At 32.8% G+C, this 10,082-nt stretch overlaps 1 protein-coding gene across 1 annotated transcript; it reads right to left on the reverse strand.

Annotated features, from left to right (window-relative positions):
- Positions 1-2,228: 2,228 nt before the first annotated feature.
- Positions 2,229-6,197, reverse strand: LOC139515250 (uncharacterized). Its single transcript, XM_071304814.1, has 3 exons — positions 6,073-6,197; positions 5,484-5,560; positions 2,229-3,199 (listed from the first exon to the last, which is right to left on the reverse strand). Exons 1-3 carry the CDS (start codon positions 6,195-6,197, stop codon positions 2,229-2,231), a joined length of 1,173 nt encoding a protein of 390 aa, XP_071160915.1.
- Positions 6,198-10,082: the final 3,885 nt, after the last annotated feature.

The raw sequence follows: 10,082 nt of genomic DNA on the forward strand, positions 1-10,082 counted from the left end.
ACTGTCCCAGGTTAGGGGGAGGGTTGGGATCCCGCTAACATGTTTAACCCCGCCACATTATTTATGTATGTGCCTGTCCCAAGTCAGGAGCCTGTAATTCAGTGGTTGTCATTTGTTTATGTGTTACATATTTGTTTTTCGTTCATTTTTTTACATAAAGAAGGCCGTTAGTTTTCTCGTTTGAAATGTTTTACATTGTCTTATTGGGGCCTTTTATAGCTGACTATGTGGTATGGGCTTTGCTCATTGTTGTCATAGTGTTTCCTGCAGCTTTTAAAAAGGGCAGGGTAATTGTTAGCTCAGAGGGCACATTAAGCGCGATGGACAACAATTTTAGGGCACTTACTTAATATAAACAGGCAATTTCTATAAAATGGATTCATTTAAAACATACTAGTTTAATGCTATAAAAAGGACATATATACATCTGTAATCAATCATTAAAACAAATTGTTAAACAAGAAATAGTGTTTAAAACATATATATGAAATATTTAAAACAATAAACACAATTAAAAACAAAATCAGTTCTTTAAAAATGTTTAAAAACAAGAAAGAACTATGTCATATATATAAAAATATTGCTTTGGTCATATCAATTGTCATTGACAAATCCTCCTTTCCCCCCTAAAAACAGGTTGACACATTCCCTGATATCCAAATCATCTATTTCGTGCCTCTTTGGTGCTGAAAATAAATAAATTACTTCTTGGCTTCATAAAAGACTGTAATAATAATATAAATTTATTTGGCCGAAAACATAAATCTTTACATACATGAATTAAAATAATATAAAGAACAATTACCAATACATATACAAATATTAATACTTATTCAGTTAAACTAGAATAATATAAATTAAGGCGGGCCACAAAAATTAAATATCCGCCACATAAGTTACCGATGCATAAAATGCAAAAATAAAATAAAATAAATAAACTAGAAATTTGACAAAAATAAAAAAAAAAAAAAAAGGAGAGGGCGGGTGGGTAAATTTCGATCTGATTACTCTAACGTATTCTAATGTAATGACTAGGAAAAAGAATTCACTTTAAAACTAAAGGTGGAGTGAACACAATTCGAAATCAGTTAAGCGAGAATATCAAATGATCGGCCAAAGGGGGGTAACTAGAACATATTTCGCATCGTAATTACTAGTTTTTTAGAAAAAACAAACCAATTACTTCTTGGCTTCATAAAAGACTGTAATAATAATATAAATTTATTTGGCCGAAAACATAAATCTTTACATACATGAATTACAATAATATAAAGAACAATTACCAATACATATACAAATATTAATACTTATTCAGTTAAACTAGAATAATATAAATTAAGGCGGGCCACAAAAATTAAATATCCGCCAAACTAGCCCGCCAAACAAAACCAAACAAGTTACAGATGTGGTTAAACCCAAGAGATGTAACACTCTCTTGAAAGTTCAACTCCAAGCAGGAAGAATAAAACACTTCTTCAGCTGCTAGATCTACTTAGGAGAAATTCACGGAAATCTCTCCTAAAAGTAGAGTACCTTAAAGAGACATATATACACTAATGAATCCAAAGGATGAAACACTCCCTTGAAAATTCAAACACCTAAGGAATGAAACACTCCCTTTAGGCTAGCCTATAAAAACTAAATAATAATAATGACATACATGAAGACAAAATACAAAATACTAAATTATTTACATATGATTAATAGCATGCTGGAAACACTGGCGCAATTCATATTGCCCAGCTTCATTAAGGTGAAGCCCACCATCTTTAAAAGCAAATAATGACCTTACTGGAATGCCTTTATGAAAAAATCTTTTAAAAGACCTAATATAGCTTAAATTACTCTTAGAACACATCCTGCTCAATTCTAAATTAACACTTTTACACTTATTACCTGTATAAGAAAAATCAACAGGCCTTGGCAGAATAGAAGATATAAAAATTTTAATACTGGATGAATAAGATTTGATAGTAACAATAAGTTCCCTAAAATCAGCAATAATTTTGTCAACAGAGTTATTAACTATATCATTAGTACCTAAGTGAATAATAATATGAGAATAGTTAGCTAAACATATATCTCTACCCTTAATCATGTTTCTTAAAGAATGTATCCTGGCTCCTCTGACCGCGACCAAATCCATGCAAATTATGTCATCCAAATATTTCCCTATAGAATCTGTAAAAACCAAAACCTTCTTACTGGTCACAACTTCTGAAAGACAATCAAACAAATTTTGCCATATTTCTAACTACAGAAATTTTATCCTTCATAGAAAATTCTAAATATATTTTATAGGCATCGCTTGCCCAGTCCCCGTGTAATTGAATAAGATCACTAGGTACATGTGAACTAAATGCAAAAGTGGCACCACCTCTCCTAAAACTATGTGATGAATATAGATTAGGATCTCTCCCTGTCTTCAGAATAACAGATTTCAGCTTTCTCTGGAACTGACCATAAGTGACTGGTGTCAACTTCGAATTCTTACTTATAACAAAGGCAGGGGAATCATGAGATGCCGGAACTTTACTACACATATGATTATACGCAGAAACCGGACAAAGGACAGAGCCAGGGATTTTAACCAACGGAATCTTTAATCTTCTTTCCCCATGTTGAATAGTCTTAGTCCATTCAAAAACAACTATAGCAATATCGTTAACAACAAAGACTTTACCTCTGGTCAATTGCTTATTCTTGTCAAATTGAGAACAAGAATCTGGAACTAAGTTAGATTTCCTGGACATCAAGAAAAAGGCAAACAAAAAAAGACACCAATATACACAATCAGAACCATTTTCTAAATTAAAATGTACCACCATCTCTAATAAAATATCTGGTGAAATGGGTAAAGCTCTACGTGGCATATGTGACTTGGTTCGTGACAATCCTTTAAGCAGTAATTTATAAACAAAACTGTCTAAGTGTGGAAAAGAGCAATCCAACATTAAATGCATAACTTTTACACCATTAATATAATTCTTAATAGATTCTACAGATTTAAAAGACCGACTGAGAAATTGTGCATAACAACAAATAGTATCCAAATTTGCAGGAATAAAACTCATATTAAAGTACGTGCAAAATAGTAAAAAGGCTCTCCATTGGACTAATAAGTTTTTCTTCGATCCTAGCGCATATGCTGCTCTAGTAGAAACTTTAACATCCTCTTTTAACTGTAATAATTCTAAATCTGAAAAGCATTCAAAAATTTCTTTTATTGGCTGTCCAATGCTTGTTCAAATATAAACTTTATCAACGTAATTACCACTTATGCGAAAATTTAAACAAATGTTCTTCCGCACTTAACTCTTCTAATGAACCTGATACCGCATTATAGAACAATGCAGCAAATTTATCCGAAGTATGCCATCTCGATAAATAATCAGGTAACCTATTGTCAGTTCCTGCTAAATGAACAGCCCTAATCTCAAATTCGTATATAGCAGCAATGTAGCAAAGTTCTCTCAGACAACACTGTAAAAAGGTATCTCTGGACTTACCAGTGTTAATTACAGTAACAGAAGTAATGTTATCGCACAAAATACGAATTCTCTTTCCCCTGAAGCACTGCGCCCACAACTTTAAACATACTATAATAGATAATAACTCGAGACAGTTTATATGTAGATTAGACTCCATAATAAATTCTGGAAAAACTTGATGAAAGAATTTTCCACCAAACCAACCACCGCAACCCGACAAGCAAGCGTCAGAAGAAAAAACTTCGTCCGGTATCGACCATTCCTCTATCATCATCATTGATATGCCGTTGTAATGAGGTAGAAAATTGACCCACCACAATATATCATTTTGAACATAACTAAATTTCGATCTGATTACTCTAACGTATTCTAATGTAATGACTAGGAAAAAGAATTCACTTTAAAACTAAAGGTGGAGTGAACACAATTCGAAATCAGTTAAGCGAGAATATCAAATGATCGGCCAAAGGGGGGTAACTAGAACATATTTCGCATCGTAATTACTAGTTTTTTAGAAAAAACAAACCAATTACACATAAAACAAGAATATCTTCAATAATCTGGAAGTTTTTTCATAAATTGTTCCTTCCTTTAATAAATTAATTCAAATTAATCAAAGAGCTGAATAGCTCTGAGGGGAAAGACGGCCCTTGTTTCTATTTCATTTTTTTTGGGGGGGAGGGTTATCTTTTGATAGTCTTCATATAAAGAATGAAAAAAAAAGAACAGCTAGAACATGTGGAAGGTTGACACTATTGGAATCAATTGTTGTTTAATGTAATTTCGTTTCTTTAGTTTAAGATTCAATTTAGACCAATGGAAGAGATCTGCATCTTCTAAATCTAAACATTCAATTAAAGTTGATAGTTAATTATCTAAAATTCAACTAGTTGAATTCTGTCATTTAACATCAACTACAATTATTTTTGAAATCTTAATAGTGTACGACTGAACTGCAGGCTAGGGCCATTTTCCATTTTTTGTGACAGTACTCTTAAGATTTTTAATTTTTTTCTTAAGAAAGTTAGGACTGAAAAATCTATTCAGTTTTAAATTTCCATTGATAAAGTTCCCAGTTACATCTCTCATCACAGGGATACAGGTACTAATAAAAATATAACAATATGATTGATGTAAACTGTGTGAAGCTTGTTTCCAAATCCTACATTTTGAAATATTTGTAAAATTTCATGAATAAATAGGTTTAAACTACAAAATGCAACATTTGTAATTTTTTTTGTAACAATTACAATGATTATGTTGGTACACAAAATTTAGTTTTAATGGAAGACTACTGATCATATACTAAATGTCACATTTTAAGTGTTTATTTTAGTGGATAATTAGCTCATAAATTGAGGTGCTCCTGAATTGGAGGAAGATTCTCAAAACAGAGTTTTACAGAAGAAAAAAATGGAAAAGATCGTTTCTCTCCCCGATCTCATGTAGCCCCTCGGACTTCCTGTTTACTTTAAGAAGTTGTTGACCTACAAATTGAAGTATTGCATGTTGATGTTTGAATCATCTACAGCAAACATCATTATGTTTCAAACTCGAAGGCCGTACAGTGACCTAAAGTTGTTAATGTCTGTGTCATTTTGGTTTTTTGTGGATAGTTGTCTCATTGGCAATCATACCACATCTTCTTTTTCATATGATCAATTAAAAGCAGTGTTTCACAGTGGAATGCATTTTCATTTTTTTTTTTCCTCATTCACATGACTCTGCATTTGAGACCATCTAACCATTGTTGTTGCAGTGGGCTGTAAGGCAGTAAAGACACTCTTCAGTGTTTCATAGTTAATAAAGCCAGTGTAAAAGTTGATCAGTGAATTGTCAAGTTGAAAATCTGTTCAAGCAGAATGTATTTGAAGATAAAGTAGTGACCTGGTTTTGTAAAAGTTCCACCTCCTTCAGAGCTGCCTGTAATTTTTCCTCTGTAGACAGAGTCTCAACAACATAGTCATGATCATTCGAGACGAATGGGGTAACAATCTTTTCTCCCAAGAATCTGATTTTCAGCATCGGGACTGGTGCTTGTACATGACAGCTTCGGTGCTTTAGCAATACTGAAAATATAAACAAGAAATCAAAATTGAAAACCAGATACAGGCAAATGAATATTGTGATATTTTTATATGACATATGTGTCTCAAAATTATTCCACATCTACATGTTTATTGTTGAATTGCAGTGTATATATATTTTAAACTCGCAGTTTTGTTGCCCTCTACTAACACCTTTGAGTTTCATTCTTGTTCGGACATCACTTCAAACCATTGACAAGCATATTTCAAAGTACATGTATCATCAAGATCCAACAAGGATTTGGAATTGCACCTATTTAGTCCGTTGTTTCTCGTGCCACACCTTCAAACAATGGAAAACAATATTGCAAAATATCTGACATTATTAAAGAGCAATCAAAGTATTCAACATGTTCAATAGTGATACATCCTGTTTTCCGCAATTAATAGAGAATAATGAGTTTAAAATGACTTTAAGACTAACAGCTTGTCAAACATGGACCTAAAATATTGTTTACAGTACTATTAAATTTTTTTAATAAACAGCTACTTACCTGTACACCAAATTCATCACTGATCCAAAAAACAGAAATGTTGGAGGAAGACCAAAAATTAATTTAGCTTTGTACACAAATAAAATTGCACTTTTTTTGTTGGAGGCCAAAACAATATCCTCCATTCCGATATATTCTGTTTCATAATCAAAATGCATGTAATATTTCAAATCATATGCTTTTATTTACATTTTTTAGTGCCATAAAGTTTATTGGAAAATCAATGATGGATTTAAATGGAATGAACAACATGCACAACAGGAAAGTTAAACATTTTAACACAAGAGTGCACACGCTGAAATGTCTCGCCTTCTATACTAATCATTGATATTATGTTGATAGTCCTAAGTATAAAGCTAAGCTTTATTACAACTGTCACATAAACTAAACATTAACCAAGATAACTAAACAAAGACCAATGAACCTTGAAAAAGAGGTCCAGGTCAGATGAACCATGCCAGGCAGACAGGTACAGCTAACAATGCTTCTATACAACATATATAGTTGACACATTACTTAAAGTTTAAGAAAAATAGACCAAAACACAAAAACTTAACACTGTGCAATGAACCGTGAAAATGAGGTCACGGTTAAATAAAACCTGCTCGACTGACATAAAGATCATAAAATATTTCCATACACCAAATATAGTTGACCTATGGCATATAGCATTAGATAAAAAGACCAAAACTCAAAAACTTAACTTTAACCACTGAACCATGAAAATGAGGTCAAGGTCACATGTAGTCTGCCCGCTAGACATGTACACTTAACAATCATTCCATACAACAAATATAGTAGACCTATTGCATATGGTATGAGAAAAACAGACCAAAACACAAAAATTTAACTATAACCACTGAACCATGAAAATTAGGTCAAGGTCAGATGACACCTGCCAGTTGGACATGTACACCTTACAGTCCATCCATACACCGAATATACTAGCCCTATTGCTTATAGTATCTGAGATATGGACTTGACCACCAAAACTTAACCTTGTTCACTGATCCATGAAATGAGGTCGAGGTCAAGTGAAAACTGTCTGACAGACACGAGGACCTTGCAAGGTACGCACATATCAAATATAGTTATCCTATGTCTTATTATAAGAGAGAATTCAACATTACAAAAAATTTGAACTTTTTTTTCAAGTGGTCACTGAACCATGAAAATGAGGTCAAGGACATTGGTCATGTGACTGACGGAAACTTCGTAACATGAAGCATCTATATACAAAGTATGAAGCATCCAGGTCTTCCACCTTCTAAAATATAAAGCTTTTAAGAAGTGAGCTAACGCCGCCGCCGTAGCCGCCGCCGCCGCCGGATCACTATCCCTATGTCGAGCTTTCTGCAACAAAAGTTGCAGGCTCGACAAAAACCATTGGTGAAGAAATCTAAATTTGAACTTTACATGCATACAAAGATCACGACACAGTACATTGATATAAACGTCCTGGGTGGGAGTCGAACCCACTGGCCAAAAAAAATGCAATTAAACCTTTGTGTTTAAAAAAAATGATTGGAATCAGCAATGTTAAATCTTTCTTCTTCCACTTTAATAGGTGATCTGAAGATGTGCTGTGGTGTCTATGTACATGTATACAATTCAAAACAAAAGAATGCTGAAAAAAATTACATTTATGAAAATTAGTTAGTAGATTAATTTGAAGTCTGTATTCAATCAATATATTTATATACACATGGAAAAAAGTATTGCAACACCTTGATTTTTCAAATATTGAAAAATCAGCCTCTTTTTTTGGATGATATATAATAAGATATTTGTATAATATTATTGAAACATAGTTTATGATAACATTGGCATTGAAACGAACAAAAAATGTTTAAAAAAAAAAAGATTTATATAACAACAATTTTAATAACAAAATGAAGCGTTTTTTGTACAAAAAAATGCATTTTACAACTTTGACTGTAGTCGAACTTTACAATGTCAGACATTTCAAAATTAATCTTCAGATGACTGTTCACATCATGGTTGATCGTTACACGCCAAAGAATTAGTACTTTGTGCGCAGCCTCCATTCAAACGGATAACCGCATCTTAACGTCTTCTGATTCCTGCCAAAAATCGACTTATTTGTTGCTAAGGTAGCAGCAACCATTTCTGATGAAGGGCATTGTTTATTTCATGATGTGTTTGAACTGGGGTGTCCTTTCGCGCACTTCCCGCCCAATAGTGTCCCATATATGCTCGATATGGTTCAAATCTGGGCTACGATCCGTCCACGGAAGATGACCCGAATTCCATTGGAACAATGAATCTTCCTCCATGATGCTAATTTTCAATTTTAGCGAGCTCTGCACTACATTGGATACGGAAAACTGTGTGTCTGTTCGTGAACAAAGGTCTCCGAAATGGTCTTATCGCACGATAACCAGTAGCGATGAGTCAATCTCGAACAGTTCTTGTTAAAAGGTCTCTGTATGCCAAACACTCTCTTTTTTGGATTGTATTGTATGCAAGGGGTTTCCTTCTGACCAACCTTTTTTATGCTTGATTTTCCATAGCAAATGGTAGAGGGTCTTCTTTATTTCGGAAGGTCTTTAACATCGTTTAGTGCCATTTTTAATTCTCAAAACGACTTCTAGTGGAATGGTGATGACCAACAATACGTGCAGTTATTACAGCGACCTCCTGCTTCACTCATGCTGATAATCTGTCATCTTGCTGCAGTTAAGAGTTGTCGATGACCCATTACAAGGTGTCAATCACATAACTTTAAAATTTTGGTTATTTAAAGTGTTGAAAACAATGAGGATGAAAACACCTGTTTTGCTGTTTACGGGTACAGTAGCTGCATGTGCAGATAAAAACTTACCGAGTCGATATTTATTGATTAAACTCAGGTGATACTTAAATAATGTTTAAGTAGTTCTATTTTACCAAATTATATCACAAAAAAATAAAAAGTGTTTTTTTAATTTCAATTTCAATTTGGTGTTGCAATACTTTTTTCCATGTGTATATATTCTTATCAATAATAAAATAGACAAGAAAAGTGTGATCCGACATATATCATATTTATAAACATTTTAAACAAAAATCCAGATGCTCCGCAGGGCGCAGCTTTATACGACCGCAGAGGTTGAACCCTGAACGGTTGGGACAAGTATGGACACAACATTCAAGCTGGATTCAGCTCTAAATTTGGATTGTGATTAAATAGTTGACACAGCATAGGTTTCGGACACAGAATGAATGTGGTCTAATGAACTTAAAATATTTTTTTTGCCTTTGAGCAATTCACTATGCTGTTGAATATTAATCCTCTCAAAAAAATGTTTGAAGAAATTTTCTTTTTATTTATGAAATCTGAAATGAGAAAAATTCAATTCAAATTTCTTATGGAGTTTGCAACAATAACTACTCATTTAAATACATCATAAAATATTAAAATGTAACAAAAGGTGCTTGTTATCACTGAATGGTAAAGATTGTTTTAATTTATCAGTTGGTAGTAAAAGTGAATATACATTGTATATTGTATAAAACAATGATTTAAGTTGATTTAACTACTATTCTGGACAAAGAAAGATAACTCCAATCAATTGAAAAGTTCTTGCTATAGCACAATATTGTGCAATTAGATATTTCTTGCCATTGCGCAATACTGTGCAATTGAAAATATTTGTTATTGCACAATACTGTGCAATTGAAGATTTCTTGCTATTGCGCAATACTGAGCAATTGAAAATTTCTTGCTATTGCACAATACTGTGCAATTGAAGATTTCTTGCTGTTGCTGAATACTATGCAATTGAAAATTTCTTGCTATTGCACAATACTTTATATAATAATTTTGGATCCTGATTTGAACCAACTTGAAAACTGGGCCAATAATAAAAAATCTAAGTACATTTTTAGATTCAGAATATATCAAAGAACCCCAAGGATTCAATTTTTGTTAAAATCAAACTTAGTTTAATTTTGGACCCTTTGGACTTTAATGTAGACCAGTTTGAAAACAGGACTAAAAATTAAGA

The sequence above is a fragment of the Mytilus edulis genome, chromosome 3 (assembly GCF_963676685.1).
Source record: "Mytilus edulis chromosome 3, xbMytEdul2.2, whole genome shotgun sequence".
Taxonomy (NCBI): Eukaryota; Metazoa; Mollusca; class Bivalvia; order Mytilida; family Mytilidae; genus Mytilus; species Mytilus edulis.